Source organism: Citrus sinensis, chromosome 4 (assembly GCF_022201045.2).
Source record: "Citrus sinensis cultivar Valencia sweet orange chromosome 4, DVS_A1.0, whole genome shotgun sequence".
NCBI lineage: Eukaryota > Viridiplantae > Streptophyta > Magnoliopsida > Sapindales > Rutaceae > Citrus > Citrus sinensis.
Genome location: NC_068559.1, coordinates 20,716,189 through 20,737,252, shown reverse-complemented (window position 1 = coordinate 20,737,252; position 21,064 = coordinate 20,716,189). Strand labels below are relative to the sequence as shown.

Here is a 21,064-nt window from a genome sequence, read left to right as displayed (position 1 = left end):
CCTCTCTACATGGAGAGCTTAGGCTGTAGCTGGCGCGGGCCCGTTTTGGAGCAAACAAAATACTGTGTGCGAGGTGCGCCCACAAATTTAACACGTGCTCCATAATTTAAGAATTTAAAATAAAATTTGTTTTAAAGCGGGTGCAATGAAAAAGTCCTGTCCCGGGCTTCTTCTAGAAATATATTTAAAAGAATTCTCAAGTAAAGAATAATAATATTCGCCAAATTGGGCAAGTAAAATGGACCGGAGTTTTCATTGTCCGACAAGTCGTTTCGGGTATGAATCAATATCACGTTTCCACAACAAAGTCCAGCGTCGTACGATACGTGTCGTTGCATGGTTGCCGTTTCACCTGCTGGTCAAAATTGTTGCTCCAAAATCTAAGGCTCTGAGCAACTAAATAAAATAAAACAAACAAATAAAATAAAATAAAACCGCCACGCATTCGGAGTATCTCGTTGCGTTCCTCCATTTCCCATTTTTTCACTCCATATCCATTTCCAAATAATTCTTCGGTATTTTTTTTTCTCATTCGATTTTTAAAATTTGGTTTCATTTTTATTTTCTACAGAAATGAGCAAAACTCGTTGAAGAAAGAGGTAAATTACTACTTCCCAGAATTTTTTTCTTTTAAGATTCAGTTTTGCCAAAAAAAAAACAAAAATGATGTTTTTGATTCAGGTTTGGTTGAAATTTTGATTATTGGATCGATACTTGTTTCAGATTTATTTCTAATTCAGAAACGAAATAATGGGAAATTTTTTTTCTTTTACTTGATTTTGACGTAAATAAAACTTGAGCAATTGGATGAGAATTGTTTGAGATTGAAGAAAATCTGGTTGATTTTTCTATGTTAATTTGGCATTCCCATAATTTAAACTTATTTGTGTTTTTTTTTGGTGATTAATAATAATTTAGTAATTAAGGTGTAATACTTGAAACAATTTAGCTGATTATTGGCAAATTTGTTTCCCTATTTTGATGATATCAGAAGCTTTTTGTATGATCCGAAACGATGTCGAGAAAATCACGTGGATTTGGAGCAGAGAAATCTCTGTCGCCTGAAGAGCAGCAAGCCAAAGTATGCATCAAAATATTGATTAAGATGTTGTTACTGACATTTTTTTTTTTTTTGGTTAGTTATTTGGTGGAGGTTCATTCTTTTCCAATGAATTTTTCTCTCTATTTTTAGTTTTAATTTCGTGTTAGTTTTGCGCATTTGCATCTTCATTATGGTTTTTCCATCTAAATAATTTGATATAGCCTGTTTGCTTGGATGCCCAGAGAGTTCTTTGTTTCTAAAATCTGAAAAAAGGTAAATAGGCAGGGAAATGTGTCTGGTTAAGAGTTTACAGTAATAATAGTTTTCAAGTGTGACCCTGAACTAAGTAAATATCAGAGAAAAATAAATAGTTGGTTTTGTTGTTTTCTAAGATATTATAACCAGATTATATGTTTGAAAATATCTGAACTGTATTCTACGTTTTAAAGAATTGTATTGGCCTCATGAATGAAATAGTCTGGCGATTATTTGGTTGAGGATTCTTGCCCTCATTAGAGTTTGAAGGGAAATTTTTATTTTAGTCTGTGGAGTCAAATGTAAAAAACTCTTTAGGGGATCAACTGATTGAATTTGATTTCCTTCAGATAAATGAGGTTAGAAAGATTATTGGTCCTATTGCTGATAAATATCCAGTACTTTGTTCGGACGAATCAATATCAAGGTACCTCAGAGCAAGGAACTGGCATACAAAGAAGGCAAGCAAAATGTTAGTAGAAAGCGTGAAGTGGAGGCTGGAATACAAGCCAGAGAAGATCGTATGGGTATGCATATATTCTTTCCAGTAGTTTTTTCTTTTTTTTTTTGGGTAAATTAATCTAGTTTTCTCGAATATGTAAAAACCTTTAAACAAAGGGAAAATGGAAAGAGATACTTGGTTTTGTTTGTGAAAATTCATCCTATTTCTGCTGTTGGATTGCAACATGCAATGCTTGTTCGGCGACTAGTTTTCTATTACTACAACATGGATGCTTAGTAAGCTTTTGCACCATACTCTTTAGCTGTGCTCTTCTAAACTCTGATCTATCAACTATGAAGGATAAAACAATAACATTAAAGCAACTTACAAGATAATAATTTTCTTTTAGCTGCTGGTACTATATCTGCATATTGCTGCTATGTATAACATTAAAATCACCTTTTGTTATTGCTTTAGGAAGATGTTGCTCGAGAAGCAGAAACAGGGAAACTTTACAGAGCTAATTTCTGTGACAAATTAGGAAGACCTGTTCTTATAATGAGGCCAGGTTTCCAGGTAGATAGATCCATATTTCCATTTGGTTCTTTCCTCTGCTGTTATTCCTATACTGAGTTCGATGATGAGGGATTTTAACAAGTTACTGTGTCAGAATTCAAGCTCAACAGAGGGGCAGATCAAGTACTTGGTGTATTGCATGGAAAATGCTATAATGAATTTGAACCCTGATAGGGAGCAAATGGTGTGGCTAATTGATTTTCAAGGGTGGACAATGGGGAGTGTGTCAGTAAAAGTGACTCGGGAAACAGCTAATGTGTTGCAAAATCATTACCCTGAGAGATTGGGCCTGGCAATCCTCTATAATCCCCCAAAAGTATTCGAATCTTTTTGGACGGTATCTCACTGTTCCTTTCTTTTATATAATCTTTGCTTGTCAAGTTGCGGCATTGTGGTTATACTATAAATCTTAATAGAGTCCTCTGGAGATGCTCATTTGCTGCTGAGGAGAACATGATTCAGACCATTACTGAATACTGAATTTGTTTTTCTAATGAATGTAATTTCTTGTTTTACTTGTCCTCTCAACAATTTTGGCTGCTGATTGGAGGACCACTTTTTCAATACCTGTCTGGAAAGGAGTGAGGAATCTCTGGTTATTTCCAATGTCGTTGTATTGTCTCGTTCTTTTGCTTTATTGATTTCCCCACCAACTTTTGGCCACCTGGTACTTTCATTGCTTTGGCTTAGCTCTGATGTGAGACATTGTCTAAGAACGCTCTTTAAGGGTTTCATGTGAATTCCATATCTAGAGCTTCTTCCTCTCTGTTCTTTTGGGAGCATTTTCCATCCTTTATTTTTCTTTCTTTTTTCATTTGTATGAATGTGAAGACTAAGCAGTAATATTGTAAAAAGATGGTTATCCTTTGAAAATATAAAACAGCTGAGATGGAAAAGTCGTGCCTTCTGCTCTGGCAACATTTTGTGTTAGGCCACTTCCCGTTTACAGTATGATGTACTTTACCATATTTATAATACGAGAAAAGTTTAAGTGAATTTTTCTTTCATGCAGGTGGTGAAACCATTCCTTGAGCCAAAGACATACAAGAAAGTGAGGTTTGCCTATTCTAACGATCCTCAGAGCCAGAAAATAATGGAAGCCCTCTTTGATATTAATAAATTGGATTCTTCTTTTGGGGGAAGAAGCAGAGTTGGGTTTGATTATGAAGCATTTGGGCAGCTTATGAGGGCTGATGATAAGAAAAAGTCTGATTTAATGAACTCTGGATGCTCAGTACCAACTGACCATCTATTAGTTGCATCTCAGTCATCACAATCCGAGTCATTGACATCAGACCACTGTTCGGATGACTCTGATAACGAGTTAGATGAGGCAACTTCCACCTTGGAGGATGTTGATGAGAAAGTACCGGGGCTGAAACTCGGCTATGATGATGTTCCAAAGAGTGAAGCTGCAATGGCGAAACAAGTACAATGACTTGGGATGAAATCATGGGGCCGGTTCTGGTTTCTATGATCCTTCTTTACAAATTCTGATCATACCTTAATGCAATCTTATTCAGTTAGTTTCTTGAAAGCAAGATTTTGACCGAAATCTTGCTGCTATAATAACGAGTATCCCAAACTATTTAAGCAGATAGGCGAAGTTTATGTTTTTGTACAGATGTCAGCTGGGAAATATGATAATTTTTCCAGGGTTGATTTTAGTGATATCAGGAAATGAGAGGAAAAAAAAATAAAATGAAAATAACAGATCCTTCAATTGCATCCTTTCTATGAAAGCAAGTTTACTTTTCTAATTAGATTTTGTCTTCTCTCTCTATTTACGCACTCTCTCTCTATCATTTTCTTTTTTATTTCTCTCGTCCTTCTCTTCACCAAGCATTTTTCTTCTAATTATTGTATTTCCGGGTTTATATCGTATAAAAAAGAATATGAGGTTAATGACAAAGCATGGACAGGACAAGGTGAAACTACTGTCTGTTCCTGTCTCTTTAGCATTTTTCTAATGGACAATCAGGAAGCAATAACTCAACACACGAGCTGTCTCGTGATAGGAATGAGTGATGATGAAAGTCCGTTTTAATAAGATGTAATTTAGGAAGTATAGATTCATATTATAATGATTTTCATGAATGCAAGTAAGAGATTAATTAAAATTGAATCTCATAGTCAAGGCGGAGAGACTAAACTCTTTTTTACCAAATCAAAGTGATACACGATTTGTGCAATCTTCTCTAACCCTTATCGATATATATTGGGTTATTTATTTTTGGCTAAATTAAAAAAAAAATGTTAAAAGGAATGAAGAAGTAGTCAGATGTTTGAAATGAAGGGGTTGAAAGAACGTCCGTAGAAAAATATTAAAATCAAAGTGAACGAAGAAACAGCCTCACGGGTTACGACTACAACTCACAATTCCAATAGAAAAACCGCCAACCTGTGAAGAAAGAGAAGCAAAGAGAATTAAAAAAACTTTTGATTCATTCCACTTTATCCAAAGAAGCAATGATCGTTCCCACACCTGATACACATTCGAATCCTGAAACTATATATATATGTATGTGTATATACGCGCGTGTGTCTGTATGCGTGCATTAACCTCTAATTCGACGGCTTAGATTGAGTTATCATCAGTTTAATTTTATGTCGTAAATACTCAAATTAAAAAAATTCTTTGACACGGTATAGTAAAATTCTTTTTGTCAGAAAATATACAAGTTAAATAACCCAGAAAAAAAAAAAAAAAAAAAGAATAGCAACTTTTTTGCTTTCTCGTTTGATCAGATTCTTTTCTCTTCTTTTTGTACCGCCCCATTTTCTCACACACTCAAAAAGAAATATGAAAATAGAAATACAATACAGAAAAGAAACAGCTTCCGCCCTTTAGCTGTTGTGTGTATTGCTGAACACTTTCTTTTTCGGTTTCAGTTGTTGGTTTGATCGTCGTCTGATTGCTTGGAATCTCATTTGATTCAATTACTGAGGTGGGTTTATGCTCAAATCGTTAAAGTTTCAACCTTTTTCTGTTTTATTCGATGCGTTATTTTTAGATTTTTCTGTTCTGAATGGATCAAATGCTGTCTGGATTTGCTTCTGACGATGGGTTGTTTTTGTTTTATTGAAAACAGATTGTTTTGTATAGAATAGTATCTCCGGCAGGAGGAAAATGGGTGTTGATGCGATGAGAATTGGAGTTCAAATGAGGAAAGTTATGTCCTTTTCTATGAGAACATGTTATGGATTAGTTTGTAACCATCCATTTCTTGTGGGTTTCATGTGTTTTTTGATATTTTTGTATAGATCATCTCCTTTTGTGTTTTCTCTTTTGGTTTCTGCATCTCCTGTTCTGGTTTGCGCTGCTGTTTTGCTTGGTACTCTTTTGAGTTTTGGACAACCAAACATACCCGAAATTGAAAAGGAAGAGAAAGTTACTACTACTCGTGAGATTGCTTCTTTGAAAACTGGGGTTGTAGAGGATGATACTGTTGTCACTGGAGATGAGCATGTGAGTTTTGAAACCTTGGAGAGATATGTGGGAAAGGGTAGTGACATAGTGGAGAATGATCTTGATGATTCGATTTTGGTGGATGGTAAAGGAATTGAGGTTCAGGAAGATGGTGGTTTAGTCAATCGTATGCTGTTTATTAATGTGAATTCTAGGGAGATGCAGTTTGAGAAGCAAGCTGTTGAGGAAGTAGCGAGAGAATCTAATGATTTGTTGGCGTTTGAGAAGAATGGGGAAGTTCATGAGGAGAAGCCTCAGATTGAAGGAAAGTTGATTGATGGAGAGGTTCTTGATAATCTAGATTCCAATAATGGCCTTAATGGGATAGAGAATCCTGTGGTGGAAGATGGTAAAATTCCTGAAGAATTAATCAGTACTCTCAAGAAAGATCAGCTGGTTTCTACTCCAGATTCATCTTTAATTGATACTCTCAAGGAAGATCAGCCGGATTCTGCTCCAAGGTCATCTTTGATTGATGCTCACAAGGAAGATCAGCCGGATTCTGCTCCAGGTTCATCTTTGATTGATGCTCTCAAGGAAGATCACCTGGGTTCTGCTCCAGGTTCTTCTTCCATTGATGCTCTCAAGGAAGATCACCTGGGTTCTGCTCCAGGTTCTTCTTCCATTGATGCTCTCAAGGAAGATCACCTGGGTTCTGCCCCAGGTTCATCTTTAATTGATGCTCTCAAGGAAGATCATTTTGCCTTTGCTCCAGGCTCGTTTTTAATTGATGCCCTCAAGGAAGACGAGTTGGGTTCTGCCCCGGCTTTGTCTTGGAGAAGGTTAGAGGAAGATTATGGTGAGGGCAATGGAGCTGATGGTGACGAATCTTTGGATTCTGGTTCTGATGGGGCAGAGAGTTCCTCACCAGATGCTTCAATGGCCGACATTATGCCGATGCTTGATGAGCTTCACCCACTTCTACAATTGGAAGCTCCTCGACCTGCTTGTGGATCTCATGATGGATCAGATACTGGTTCGGAGAGGCTACATAAGAGTGATGATGAGAGTCTGGACTCTGAGGAGGATACGGATAACCAAGGTGAAAGTGTTGACTCTGAGGAGGATACAGACAACCAAGGAGAAGGTGAAGATGATAATGATGATGACGAAGAGGAAGGAGTAACAACAAAGGGAGAAAAAGAGGATGAAAGTAAATCTGTAATTAAGTGGACAGAGGTTGACCAGAAGAATCTCATGGATTTGGGGACTTCAGAGCTTGAAAGGAACCAACGTTTGGAGAATCTCATTGCAAGGAGAAGAGCTCGTAAAATCATGAGATTGATGGCAGAGAAGAATCTAATAGACCTAGAAAGTTCCGATCTTCCTTTTAGTATTCCACCAATTGCAACAACAAGGCGGAACCCTTTTGAACTTCCTGATGATACCTATGATGATATGGCCATTCCTGGATCTGCACCTTCTGTTTTGTTGCCAAGTCGGAACCCTTTTGATCTTCCCTATGACTCAAATGAAGAAAAACCTGATCTCAAGGGAGACAGTTTCCAGCAAGAGTTCTCAGCGTTGCAACAAAAGGAACCGGTATACCGGCGAAATGAAACCTTCAGCATAGGACCATCTGTTTTGGGGGGCTCCAGGCATGAGAGACAAGACTTTAAATGGAGACCTTATTTCCTGCCAGAACGGTTTTTGTCTGAAGAAGGAACAGGCTACCCATCATTCCAGAGGCAACTAAGTGAAGTTAGCGAGTCAAAGTTGAGTTCTCTTCCTGATAGTGAATCTGTGAATTCAGCTGTTGATGAGGATGATAGAAAGTCTAATGAGCAAGTACCAGAACAGTTTTCTTCAGAAGGAATGAGCTATGCTACATTACAGCGGCAAATAAGTGTAATCAGTGAGTCAAAAGCAAGTTCTGTTCCTGATACTGAATCAGTTAGTTCAGCTGTCGATGAGGACGACAAGAAGCTCAATGAACCAGATGATTCTCGAGAGACAGAAGGGATCTCCAACATAGATCATGGTGCTAACCATGTTGAATGTGGAAGTAAATCCTCTGGAGAAGATTCTTTGGATATTGAACCGGCTGGGAACAGAGATGTTCATCGTGATGAGGTTGTAATTACTTTAGGGAACGTGGAGAATCTCCAAGAAAATGAACCAAGCTTTTCGGAACTCAAAGAAAATGAAAGTCATCTGGAAGCAGAAGCAGAAGCAGAACCTGGTGAAGAGAACAGCAGTAGATCAAGTTACTCGTCATTGTCAGAAGTAGATGAATATATATCTGATGCGAGAAAAGAAGAAGGCTTGACTACTTTGGAGAAAAACGCAAATGTTATTGAAGAATCTGGTGTTTCAACACATACTCTGCCTGAGTCATCAGAGTTTCAGTTTATGAGCGAGGTGGTGGAGCGTAGGGAGCCTGTTTATGATTCAAGCCCTCCAGGAATGGAGAGATTCCTGTCATTTACATCTATTTCATCTGACACACAGCTAGAGATATCTGAAATGACTTCACTTCCTGTATTGCTTGAGTGTGTGGAAAAAGAATCTGAAGCGCACAGTGAGGATACAGACAAGAATTCTGCAGGTTTTGAAGAGATCTGTGCATCGCCTTCTCAAGTCAATGCTGTAGATGAAAATGAATCAGTGGTGAGGGAAGTTGCTTTCACAGAAGCTAGTGAGCTTGATGTCAAAGAGGTTAGGTCATCTGGTGGTGTTCCAAATTTTGGTGATGATAAGGAATCTGTTGTGAGTTCGTTCTCTTCAGACACTGGACCGTCAGAGGATTATACAGTCTACCGGGGAGAACGCTATTTCCCTGACAAAAAGCAAGTGGTCTCATCCAGTCATGATTCTGATATCCTTGTAGGGGTTCGCCAAAATCCTTATGAGTTAGATTCCGCGGCTCCATCTGCTGATTCAAGATTATCTGCAATAGAAGGGCAAGTGCCTTCAATGGTGTTTGGGCATGTTTTGGTGCAGCCAAGTGCATCTGCTTCTGAGACCGAAACTGTGGAGGAACGGGCAAAAGATAAGGTAGACCTTGTTCAGCGTGATCAGGATGATGTTAACTTGTCAAGGTCATCAGACAAACTGTTGTTAGAGGAAGGCATGGCAGACAAGGATAGAGATTTGCAGCATGATGCAGATGAAGCCCACTTATCAAAGTTAGATGCAGATATTAATGATGATGACTACCAAGATGTTGTTCAGGAGCAGGATCCTCCAGTTGTGACAGATCCAGTCCCAATGATCCATCTCAGTTTGTCTTCTTCAGAGGCCGATCATGTACTGGAGCTTTCATCAGATACCAAAGAAACTCACCAACTTGAAGAAGCCCAATCATCTTTATTGGAAAAGAATGATTCTGGACTCCACCAAGATATGGATGCAAATGGGGTATCAGCCAATTTTAGTAATGAAGATGTGCCTTCTGGAGAAAAGTCTTCATCTGAGTTGAAGAAGCAATTGTCTTGGTCAGACAAATCACCATCTTATGATTTGATCCAGGTGAGTGATGCTGCTGCTTGCATGCTCTGTCTTCTTGCTGTAGTTTTTGTTAAGACATCTATGTTAGTCTTGCCTTTAGTTTGAAATAATAGTCTCCAAGTCATATAAATATGTCGTTTAACTTAAAAATGGAAATATCCTCCCTTTATGTTTGGTCATGGCTTTTTTTTTTCTTCTCTCTGCACCAGAAGGACTTTTGGAAGAAAATATTGATGCCTTGAAAACCAAATGAGTGTACCTCAACTCACTAATAAAGGTTCTGATTTCATTGGCAAATCATAGACTCGTCAGCTTTTAATTGAATATATTGGAAATGCAATGTCACATATCAGAGTTGGCCTATTGAGTTTTTCTTTTTTTCTTTTTTGGCTCAGAAACAAAATAAGTATTGAAGTCCACAAGGACAAACGACAAAAGTCTCCAAGCCCAAGAACTGCAAATCCTATGAGATCAAAAGTTCTAACTAATGATAAGAAGAAAGACAAATCTTTAAACTCCAGAGAGATAGAAGCCCACGAAGAAGGCCATAAGGAAGCCTAGAATTTAACTCTGTCCCCTAGAAACATGTAATCTTCCATCACTTTTCTCTAAAAAATTCTTAAGTTTCTTTCCGCCCATAGAACCAAGGAGTTGCCTTATCTGGTTACCGAACATTAGGATATTTGATGTACGCCTACCTACATGGGGCACAGGAGTACTTGATTCCATTGCATTTCTTATATTTGTGGATTTTTCTTCAGAGTTGAGCGTGCCTGCTCTCACTGCAATTGTTCAATTGCAAATACTCATATTCATGAAATGTTTCTTATTGAAATTTCTAGATTTGCATGATCCATTTGAGTTGTCCACTTTATTTGTGTTAGTCAAATGAGCCATTATGCTGTTTGATCAATATGAGTATTCGTTTGAGAGCTAGATACTTATAATAAATAGCTAATGTGAGGCTAACAAGGATTGTTCTTTAATTTGCAGCAAGCACCTACCATCCTGATGGAGTCTATAAAGGAAGTAAACGTTGCCAACAATGAGAATGCATCTGATGATCATAATCACGAGGACAAAACTTTGAAAAGTTCCTCACACTTGACTTCCGGATCCCCTTCAACCCCATTCGAGAGTCCAGAATTGAGGTCACCTCGTGGAGAGGAAGTAAACATGGTCAATGGAAATGCGTTCAAAATTCATGATGATAAGCCCAAAACTGAGAAAAAATCTGCATCTTTGACTTCGGACTCTTGTTCAACAACTCCATTTGAGAGTCCTGAAGATCAATCTCCTGGTGGAGAGGATATAGAAGAAGATATCCTTGACAGAATGGTATATGGGGATGCAGGACATGTCAAGGAACACTTTTCTTTAGAGGCATATGAGAAAAGCAACAATGAAGAAGCTGATGAGATAAAAGAAATTGATGAAGGATTGTTGTCAGAATTAGATACGGTCGGGGACTTTAGTGTCAAAGAAGTTGTTGGGAAGTCCCTCAATACTGAACTGACGCCAGCAGAGATTACCATCTCTAGTATTGAGTCATTGCATAATGATTCATTCCCACTAGAAACCAACCTGGATCTACCGGTTCTTGAAGCAAAATCAACTCAAGATATTGTCTTGGCATTTAAGCAACTTGAAGAAGGAGCAGATGTGGCGGATGTCATTTTACCCAGTATGCTCGAGAGTGAGGTAGTTAAGGGGGAAAGCAATTCAGACATACCAGTTGTTGAAGCACAATCTGTGGAAGACATTCTTGCTGTTCTGAAGCAAGTTTCACAAAGTGATCTGGCTGAGCTTCCAAAACCATTGGAATCAAATGATCACTCGGCTGAAGTAGAAAAAGTGGAAGTGGTTTCAACAGAGCAAATTGAATCATCCAGTGATGTACATTCTGGTATTCAGGAAGATATTGCAGAATCAAATGATCACTCGGCTGAAGTAGAAAAAGTGGAAGTGGTTTCAACAGAGCAAATTGAATCATCCAGTGATGTACATTCTGGTATTCAGGAAGATATTGCAACTGCTGCCGGTGAATTGAAACTTGTACCCAAAGAAACATCTGAAAATTCCAGTCCGAAGATATCAGATGATAAGAAAGAATACATTGTAAAAGAAGATCAAGTCCCGACTCCCTTCCAAATGCAAGGTCCAGTGGTTCTGAATGAAGACAAGAATGCAAAAGGAACTTGAGAAAGGAAGAGTTTGATGGGCTTGCTTTTCCTCTGTTTTCTGCAGAATGGTGGTATTGGTTTTGAGTTGCTTATTTATCATATCTTGGGTTAACGGTAGAGCTGCATTTGGGTTCTTCATTTTTTTTTTTTTTGTCTTTTTTTTCCCCCATTGATTGATTTCTTCAAGAATGAGTTTTGGTTTGATTTCTTGAAGTGTGCAAGTTTTCTTGTTTTTGATATACCTTCTAAGAGTGTGCAGGGTAAAGTTTTTGAGAGGAGATGGTTTTTAGTGTTTGCGTATTGTAAATTTTGGATATATTAGTGATGAATGGTATCAGGTTTGAGTATATGCATTGATGGGTATTTTGGCCTTTGTTGAATCTTTTTAATCGTTGTATTCTTTAAAATATTATACGTAAGAAACAGGAAAGTCTTGTTTTAGGTAATGTCAAAATTATTGTATTAACAAGTGCATCTGAAAGAGTAAATTAAAAATCGTTAATGAATCGCGTACTAACTGAAATAATGAATAAAAATCGTAAATGAATCACCACCTTTTAGGATGAGTTTTGAACTTGCCGGCAGTACAGAACAAAGATTGGTAGGAAAAGTTCCGAGTGATTTGAAATTTCTGACACGAAATTATGTAGTTCAAACTATAAGCGGAAACAAACCTAAAACAAAAATGGCTTTTGCAAGGGATGTATCAGATACCCTCTACAAGGAAAAGGTACGCTGCGAATGCCCTGAAAACGATGACTTCCAAGTTTACAATAATTACATATTGGTGTCAACAAGGTTATTACCGGTAAAATTTCCAGAAAATGAATGATTCCTTCATATACAGAACGTTAGTCACTTTTAACTCCATTAACTCTAAAGATTGAGTTGTGATTCATTCTGGCAAAGTAGGGCAGCAGTGAGCATGAGTAACTGTTAGATAGTGCTAATTACGGTGGAAAGGACCAGGGGAAGGAAACCAAAAAGACCGACTGCCTTACTGCTTCTGCTTTTTCTGTGCTGGGCCTGAAGAAGTAGCAGCCTGCCAAAACATTGTTCAGAAAACAAGTTTGTTGTTGAAATGTTCCACCAAGCCATTTAGGAAAAAGATATGATTACAGGGTAAATAATCTTCTAAATAATCAGAGGTGTCATGACCACAATACTTCTATTTTAAGATATGAAAGAAATTTGACATGATAACATTAAATTTTTATATATTTTCATTGTTTATATTTTTTCATTTTTCATCAACAAATGGTTATGAAAATATTTCTTTTTCAGGATTATAAACAAGTGGTTATGAAGACAATTTTTTTTGGGGGGATCATTTAAGTTTATTTATTAGTAAATGTTTACTCTTCATGATTGACGAAAAAAGCATAACACGAAATAGGAATCAATTTTATTTCCTTTTCCCATTTTTCAATTTTAACATAGCCACTAGCCTTGATTTTCCAACCATTTCTCAAACCGTAGCAATTTCAAAGAAAAGCATACTTACCAAGCTTGAGAGTTGTTCATTGATATATGTCAATGATCTCAACATAGCTTCCAGTGTGTCTTTAGTAAGCTGAAATTTCACCTCAGTTTCTCCTGAAGGAGACTTAGTGTAATCTTGCAACTGTAAACAAGAAATATGAGAATGGAAATATCATTGAGCATGATTTGTTGCACAATTTGTTAGAACAATAACAAGTACCAAAATACAACCACGATTTCTACAAGATGGTATTAATCCTACTTCTAGAAATTTGAAAACTGACTTTATGAAGATGATGGCAGTCCAAACACTGCTCCATATACATACCCTTTTATGTATCTAGGCAGGTGACCATCAATCTAAAGTGTGAACCATCATTTTGGTCCAATCCATGTAGCAGCAAAACCCTAAAATAAGTGATTCTTGGATTATTCTTACCATAAGAATAGCACAAGACTCGATTGCATAGCAACATTGTTTCTTAGACTGCAAATGTAAATTCTCATTACCACTGCTCACTCACTTGGGCACAGACATTAAATTCTTTCATAACAGCAAACATTTTGACAAAAATCTCAATCCCTTTCCAACATTAAATAAATTTTGAAATTAAAATATACATCTTATTTGCAAAGAAGCCTGCATTTACAACTTTGATATCGCAAGTTATTTACTCCCAAATAACCAACCTACTCTAAAAAATATTAGTAAAAACATAAAAAAATCTTCTGGCTGTTCATCATTCTACTAAGCCCATTGATAAATTTAAAGAAGACTATTTTTTGACTGCATACCTTGAGGCTAATTACAGCCACTCTATTACCAGGCTCTGAGTTGCTTTTCTCCATGGCCCATGTCATGGACTTGAGGCAGGGTAGACTTCCCTATGCATCAATGAGAGAAAGTTACATTCCAAGGCTAATTTGTGACAAAATGAGCATGCTTGTTGCTTCATTGCAGTTCTTAAAACTATAGCACAATATTTATTCATTCAAAAACCCAGTGCCTTCGTGTAGAAAAGTGGAGAGAAAATAAGACAAACTAAACTCTAAAACTCTGATACCGTGTTTCCAGGGGGACTACCATCACGCTGGAGTGGCATGGGAGCCAAAGGTGCCACATTAGTATCGTCAATGACTGATGCAGAAGCCCCTAGATCGTTGTGATTAATATTTGTGAAGGGATCATCTTGATGAGGCCACAGCGGAGTTGAAATCACAGAAGACGGAAAAGGCCTAAAAGATGGTGCCGCACTCATTTTGACATGATACAAAACACTGGTCCCTGACAATGGCTGCTGATTAAGAACATTATCAACAAACAACAACAGAGTTAAAACGCGACAACAGAAGAAGTTCGTCCTAAAAGGGGTCTAAGTGACAATTTTTGCCAAACCACAGGGTGCCGAAGCTTTGCACATCTAGTTCACGAAAAATATAAATAATTTTCTGACTTTGAGAGAGAGGGGAAGGGCACCTGTTCTCGAGAACTTTCCTCTTTCCATTGTTTCTGATGTTTCTGGAGCAGCAATATAAGGTTGCTCTGAAGATCAAGCGAAAGATCCGGCGGGAACAGCTTCAACAGATCATCGCTCGTAAAATTCTCGCGTACACATTTTCTAATGAGCGAGCGAAGGCTTGCCACGACCTAATTGTCAGATTTTGATGTTTCATTTTTTTTTTCTTTTTCCTTGTTTGAAAATTTTAACCAAATATATATATATATATATATATTCCACTAATAATTCACAGCAACTATAACATAAATATATAAAGTAATTTATTAATTAAAATTAAACGACAAGCGAGAGTTAGTGAGTGAGTGAGGAAAGTTACGGGATCGACTTGGCCGGGAGAAGGGAGATTGAGAAGAGACTGAACGTGAGACTTTTCGGCTGACCGGAGACCCGTCTTTCTGGTGGACCATAGCGTCGTTAGTATGTTGTCGAGTGCTTGTTCGGAATTTATAGCCGATAGCTTGTGCAGTTGCAGATACAACGTATCTGTCCCCGTATCTCCCTCCATTTTTTCCTTTTTCTTCTTTTTCTCCCCCCTTTGTTAGCTGCTTCGGGTTAGCTTGTCGTACCGGTATTTGCTGGATAGGCTTAGCTCTTGGGCTTCGAAATTAGTTTGGGCCGAGCCATAATCTAATTACTACGTTTATCAGAACGAGTGAAAATCATACTAAGAATAAATTATTTATTTGAGTTGTAAAAAATAAAATTCGAATGAAATTTATTTTTATTAACGTATTTATTTTATTTTGAAATTGGTATAAATTATTTTAGTTTACTAAAATATCCTTTATTAATTGTTGTCCTTGATACATTTTAATAATAAAATTAATAATAAGAAGAAGAAGAAGAATATAAATAATAATAGTAATAATTAATAATAATAATAATAATAATCATCATCATAATGATGACACTAATAAATAATAACAGTAACAACAATGATGACGATGGTGATGATAAGAAAAAATAAATTAAATAACTAAATTATAGTAATAATTACTACTGATAATAATAGTAGTAGTAGTAATTAATAATAGTAATATAAATATTAATAAATGATGATGATGATAATGAAATTAATAAATTTTAATAATAATAATAATAATAACAACAACAACAACAACAATAGCAATAATTAACAATAATGGTGACATTAATAAATAAATAAGTTCCAACAATGCTAATAAAAAAAATTAAAAATCCTTACATAGCATAAACATTTGGATTACATATCATTTCTTAAGGTGATTAGACAAGGTAAATAACACATGTAACAAATCATATTTCGTGGCCAATATATTAGTCTCATCATATATTTCTCCATCACTCAAACCTTCGATTTTATTGAACTACTTGGAGCAGAATCGACCTGCTGAGGAACAACATCCGAATGGGGAATATTTGACACACCATGAACAAAAACTTCAATAAAAGGTTCATTAATCGACTCATCTCATAAATTCACAATAATATCATCACCTTCACGCATCTCTTCATCATCATCATCTACATAGGCAGGATTAGCTCCAGTTACTCGATGTTGACCATAAATGTCAAACAATTTGTAATAATGAGAAAATGTTTTGTTGAATAAACCAATTGTCTCCTTTCTTTTCTGTAAAAATAATAGTGATAATAATGACTTAGTAATACAAATTCAAGTTAAGCAATAAAAGTAACACCATACAATTTAAAGCTTTGCCTTGACATACTCATCAAAAACATCTTTTTCACATTTTACCAGCATCCCAACCAAACTCACTACGAGATAACACATCTAACATAGCACACTATTTTTACTTGAACCATTTAACTCTAGACTCAATGTGAGGAGATGCTTTCAGACCACATTCTGTCAATTTTACTTCTAACTTATTTTCTAATTGTTATAAATACCCATTTTTAAAACCATAATCTGCCGACCACATGGGATTTTGACTCAATTTTAACAATGCTTCAATCAATGCATTATTTTGAGCGGTTGTCCAGTAGTGTTTGTTCATACCTCGACCTCTAGTAATTAGAGTTGGAATAGAACTCATCCAATTTGTTCAAAGAACGGTACAATATTAATGTTAAAGGATAATACAATATATAAATTCAACTAACAATGCAGTATTAAATACCAAATAACAATACAACATCCAAATCCAATATCTAAATTTAAATATACAATATCTAAATTTAAATAACACTATAGTGTCAAAGGGCAAATAAGAATCCAATGTCCAAATTCAAGTAACAATGCAAAATCTAATGGAAAAAACAATACAATAACACATGCCAAATAACAATATAACATTCAGTGTTAAATAAATCGAATTTCATAAGTTCATAAATGAAGTCTTCATGAATTTCTACTTACTTGCCATGTGTTCCACATATCTTGGGCCAAATTTTGTTTCTAAATATTCCACTCATTTGAAGGCTCAATGATGTCAATTATTGTTGAGTCAAAGTCAATATTTAGAGTGAGTTCATCATTCATTTCAAGTTTCATATCATTGAAAGACATTTCCATTCTTATAAAGTTATGTAGCGTGTAACAAATAGATACTATACGCCTTTGTGTTTTTATATCATAAAAGATCAGACTTTTTAGTATTGCTCATTTTTTCTTCAATAACCTAAAACGTCGTTCAATCATATTGCAAGCACTAAAGTGCTTCATATTAAGCAACTTTTCTAAAGCAGTAGGCTGGTGTCTGCCCTTAAAGTCACTCGAATAGTAACATTGACATTTAAATGAAGAAGAAAACCATCTCATTGGTGTAGCGATTTCCAACCAAGTAATAATAGCCTATTGAGTATTGGCAAAAAAAATCATAAATAAAAGTCACAAAATCAATTACACAGTCTTAAAATCTAAAGATAATTTGTTAAAATTATTACCATGGAGAACTTTTAAACTATTTCTTTTAGTTACGACATCTTTTAGCACTCACATATCATGAGTTGGACCCTCCCATACTAATAAGACATCAATAAATTGCATATCTTGTTAATAAACCCTCAAGATATTTGTTGCAATTTCATTTTTACTGGTTCTGTATCTTGGTTTATCAGCCTTTGAAACATGAACTTTTTATGTATGTACAATCTAATGCTCCTAAGCAATTCTGAAAAATTAGATTAAAAAAATTTGTAATTCAATGTAAAAAACTGCATAAGTGAACAAAGTGTATCAAAGCAATTTTATACGTACCTTAAAACACTTCAATGTTGGGTCCGATGAATTCTCCAACATAGGCTCAGGTTTTTTTCCAAAACTCTTTTTGGCATTTAATCATTAACTCATGGAAACATGTGCTAACTGTCCCGCCATATCTTTTAAAATTAGAAGTAATCACTCAATTCTTCAAATGGGGTGCTAAAATATACAAAAATATTATAAGCATTTCCTCGAGCGACACATTTCTAATACCAACTAAACCCCCTTTCTCACGAAGAAACGTACATAATTTTTGAAATGTTTGTCTATCCATTCTTAATTGTGACAAATATTTCACATCACTTTCAAAAACTAAACCATGTAGAAAGCTCAATTGTTGATGAACTCTATAGTGTTTGGCTATGTTCAAATTGATAAATTAAACAAAAATAGGAACATATGGCAGCATCCACAACTATAATCATTTGCAACATCATCACCAAATTGTTTATAACTACCAAGACCTTCATTTTTCTTGCTGACAAACAAGTCATAATATATCTCAACATCACAAATTAAGCTAATTAGTATTAATGAAATTACGGAATTGAAAGCAAATTAAGCTTGCAGAATGTCAAATCATAATCTTCACAACTATTGTTAAACAATAAATAAGCAAATAATGAAGATTATTCAACAAATCATGCTAAAACAAATATTACAATTATAGAATAGAATAAAAGTGATACAAATTATAATCAAACTTTGTCTATCCATACCTTTTTAAAAATAATTTTTACTTGTATTTAAAAAAATAAAATTAGTTCAATTCTCAGAGTTATATATATTTGTTCAAAGACACATATCCATTTATTTTCTTAAATAAACCTTTTCATTTATTTCCTTGAGAGAGAGACTATTTATGATATTATAATAATATGATGTCATATCACCATTCTCCTGAAGGTACAAATCAAAATGAGTAGCATGAAGAAAGTGACCTGAAAAATTATGGGAAATGTTGATTTTAATTTGAGCACAACCTCTTTTCCAAATTCTATTTATTTGCAGTAATTAAAATCAATTATACCAACATTTCCCATCATTCTTTGATCTGTGATAGGATCAATCACAAGCACTACAAGAATGGAACACAAGTTATCAAAACTGTAAAATTTCCCGCCCTTAATTGTATCACCATACAATTAAAGCCACAAACCAAAATGAGTATCATGAAGAAGGTGACATGAAAAATGATAGGAAATGTTGTGACCTTAATTTGAGCATAACTTTTTTTCGCAAACTCTATTTATCTACAGTAATTAAAATCAGTTGTAGCAACATTTGTATAATCATTTATACTTCATATTAAATGTCCAATATAAGGAAAAAAAGAAAAAGAACGGAATGAGAACTGCAATGTCATGACCTTTCCACTTTTTTTTATCAGAATAATAATTTCGGCATAAAGAAATTCTATCCTTTTAAATAAAGAAAATCACCTTGTCAAAATTACCTTCAAGAAAAAGTGAAAAATTTATTAAAATAATCTGGCAATTTTGGAAGCTAAACGTACAACAAACATCATGATATTAGTTCATATAATTTATAATATAAAATTATATAATGGGCTACAATCAACAACGAATGAGCATAAAAATGAGTAGAAATAAAATAAGGAAAAAAATGAAAACATACTTTGAATGATGATTGTGTTAACATATATGTTTCCATAATATTGATTTTGATGATAACAAATAAGATTAAAAATGATTAATCTTTTAAGCTCAAACTATTTAATATTCTTTTTAAATAAATCATTATTTTCACATTATAAATGTTTCATATTTAATGGAAAAATGATTTTATGAAATTGGTTGTTTTTCAAAGTTTATGGTTTAATTGAAAGAATTTTGAAAACTTTAAAATAAACAAGTAGTGCTTGAAATTTCGGATTTGGACCTATTTGAAACTATTTAAATGTTTTTGGGCTATTTTATAATTTCATAAAGTTTGGGCGAAGTCATAATTTCAGCAAGTTGTGGGATTGAGAAAGCATTATTTAAAATTATGAAATTGGACATATTTGCAAACTTTTATAACGTTTTGGGTCATACTACAGTTTTATAAAGTTTTGGGGTCAAACTGCAAATTTCGGGAAATATTTTACTGTAGCAGTTACTGTAGCAAACGGCTTACCAGATACTGATAAACGGCAGGCCAAATTCGGGGCAGTAAGCACCTGAACGAAAACGGCTTACCGGATTCCGAATCCGGCAAGCCGATAAGGCAAAATTCAAAATTTTGCCTTAACGGTAACATAAATCCGGCTTACCGGATTCCATAAAATGGCAAACCGGATAGCCCAGAATGTGAGTAACGGCTAGTTTTCGAGCTCAAGCTATAAGAACTCAAATCCAACTCATTTTGAAGCTCTCCAACAATCTCCAACAAGCAAGAACAAGTGCACACAACATATATTGAGCTTCAACTTCGTGAATCATCATTCATTAAATCATCTTTGTTCTTCAATTTGTATATCCACTCTTAAAGAGAGATTTATTGTTGTATTTATCATTTCTCATCAATTTGTGAGTGTACAAGTGTGGGAAACACTTGAGGTGAAGAGATTGGGGATATAATCTCTTGTTGTAAAGGTTCATTGACACCTTGGAAGTCAATTGTAAACATTTGAAGCCTTGGGAGGCTTGGATAGTGAAATCCTCAAGCCGGGTGAGCTTGGAGGCGTGGACGTAGGCGGGGATAGCCGAACCACGTAAAAATCCTTGTGTTCGTTTTCTCTTCCCTTACTCTTTTAATATTGTGTTTCATTGAATTTATTGTTTTCGAATTGATTAAGGCATTAGATTGAATTGTTGTGTAGTTTGCTTAGGATAATTTTTAAAATTCTAATTTACCCCCCCTCTTGGGTTGCCTAGCTAGTATTTCAAATTGGAGACACTGGACAGTGATGAGCTCTCAAATCGAGATCACCACATGTGACAGAACCAAACAGTAATGGGATGCAATCAACGACGAATCCAGCTGGTGACTGATGCAAGATCGGTTATAAGCGGTGAAATCAAGTGGTGGTTGATCAGTGATGAGTGACAGTGTGTGTAATCGATGTTTAGTTACTCAACCGGCTACTAAGTGATGCCAGAGATAGTGTACTGATCATTTTTAGGTGAGAGAGATGAGATGAATCAATTGTTAGATTAGAGATTTCAGTTTTTATTTTTTATTTTTTTATATTTTTCAATGACAAAGAAGGTATTTTTTAAGAACAAAAAAAAAATAACGGGGACATTTTTGTCATGGGGAGGAATAAGGGTTGTGATTCTTAGTCCTTATTGGAATTACAAACTCAGTAATCACTCCTTATTTTATGTGGGACTCATGCATCTCATTCTTTTTCCCTCCCTCAATTAAAAGTAAACAACTTTTTCATTTCGATTCCTTCATTCCAATTCTCATTGTTGTTTAGTAAATACTTC

The 21,064-nt window shown here is 35.3% G+C and overlaps 3 protein-coding genes across 6 annotated transcripts; 2 read left to right on the top strand and 1 right to left on the bottom strand.

Moving 5' to 3' along the window:
* Positions 1-413: 413 nt before the first annotated feature.
* Positions 414-4,015, top strand: LOC102626911 (uncharacterized). The gene is made up of 6 exons (XM_006484702.4): positions 414-599; positions 992-1,081; positions 1,648-1,824; positions 2,217-2,315; positions 2,410-2,652; positions 3,328-4,015. Exons 2-6 carry the CDS (start codon positions 1,016-1,018, stop codon positions 3,751-3,753), a joined length of 1,011 nt encoding a protein of 336 aa, XP_006484765.1. The 5' UTR covers positions 414-599; positions 992-1,015; the 3' UTR covers positions 3,754-4,015.
* Positions 4,016-4,987: 972 nt separating this feature from the next.
* LOC102627381 (uncharacterized) lies at positions 4,988-11,791 on the top strand. The gene is made up of 3 exons (XM_006484704.3): positions 4,988-5,263; positions 5,408-9,255; positions 10,228-11,791. Exons 2-3 carry the CDS (start codon positions 5,446-5,448, stop codon positions 11,434-11,436), a joined length of 5,019 nt encoding a protein of 1,672 aa, XP_006484767.2. The 5' UTR covers positions 4,988-5,263; positions 5,408-5,445; the 3' UTR covers positions 11,437-11,791.
* Positions 11,549-14,970, bottom strand: LOC102627681 (protein FAR1-RELATED SEQUENCE 3-like). 4 transcript variants are annotated; one of them, XR_003066338.2, is made up of 7 exons: positions 14,736-14,970; positions 14,377-14,547; positions 13,964-14,197; positions 13,695-13,784; positions 13,228-13,307; positions 12,922-13,041; positions 12,444-12,459 (listed from the first exon to the last, which is right to left on the bottom strand). XR_003066338.2 is itself a non-coding variant. In XM_006484705.4 (6 exons), the coding sequence occupies exons 1-6, from the start codon at positions 14,922-14,924 to the stop codon at positions 12,415-12,417; spliced, it is 849 nt and encodes a 282-aa protein (XP_006484768.1). In that variant the 5' UTR covers positions 14,925-14,969; the 3' UTR covers positions 11,549-12,414. The 4 variants fall into 4 exon arrangements, 3 of the variants coding, with proteins under 3 accessions (XP_006484768.1, XP_006484769.1, XP_024956723.1); XM_006484705.4 differs by lacking the exon at positions 13,228-13,307 and having other exon boundaries at positions 11,549-12,459; positions 14,736-14,969; XM_006484706.4 differs by lacking the exon at positions 13,228-13,307 and having other exon boundaries at positions 11,549-12,459; positions 13,964-14,194; positions 14,736-14,969.
* Positions 14,971-21,064: the final 6,094 nt, after the last annotated feature.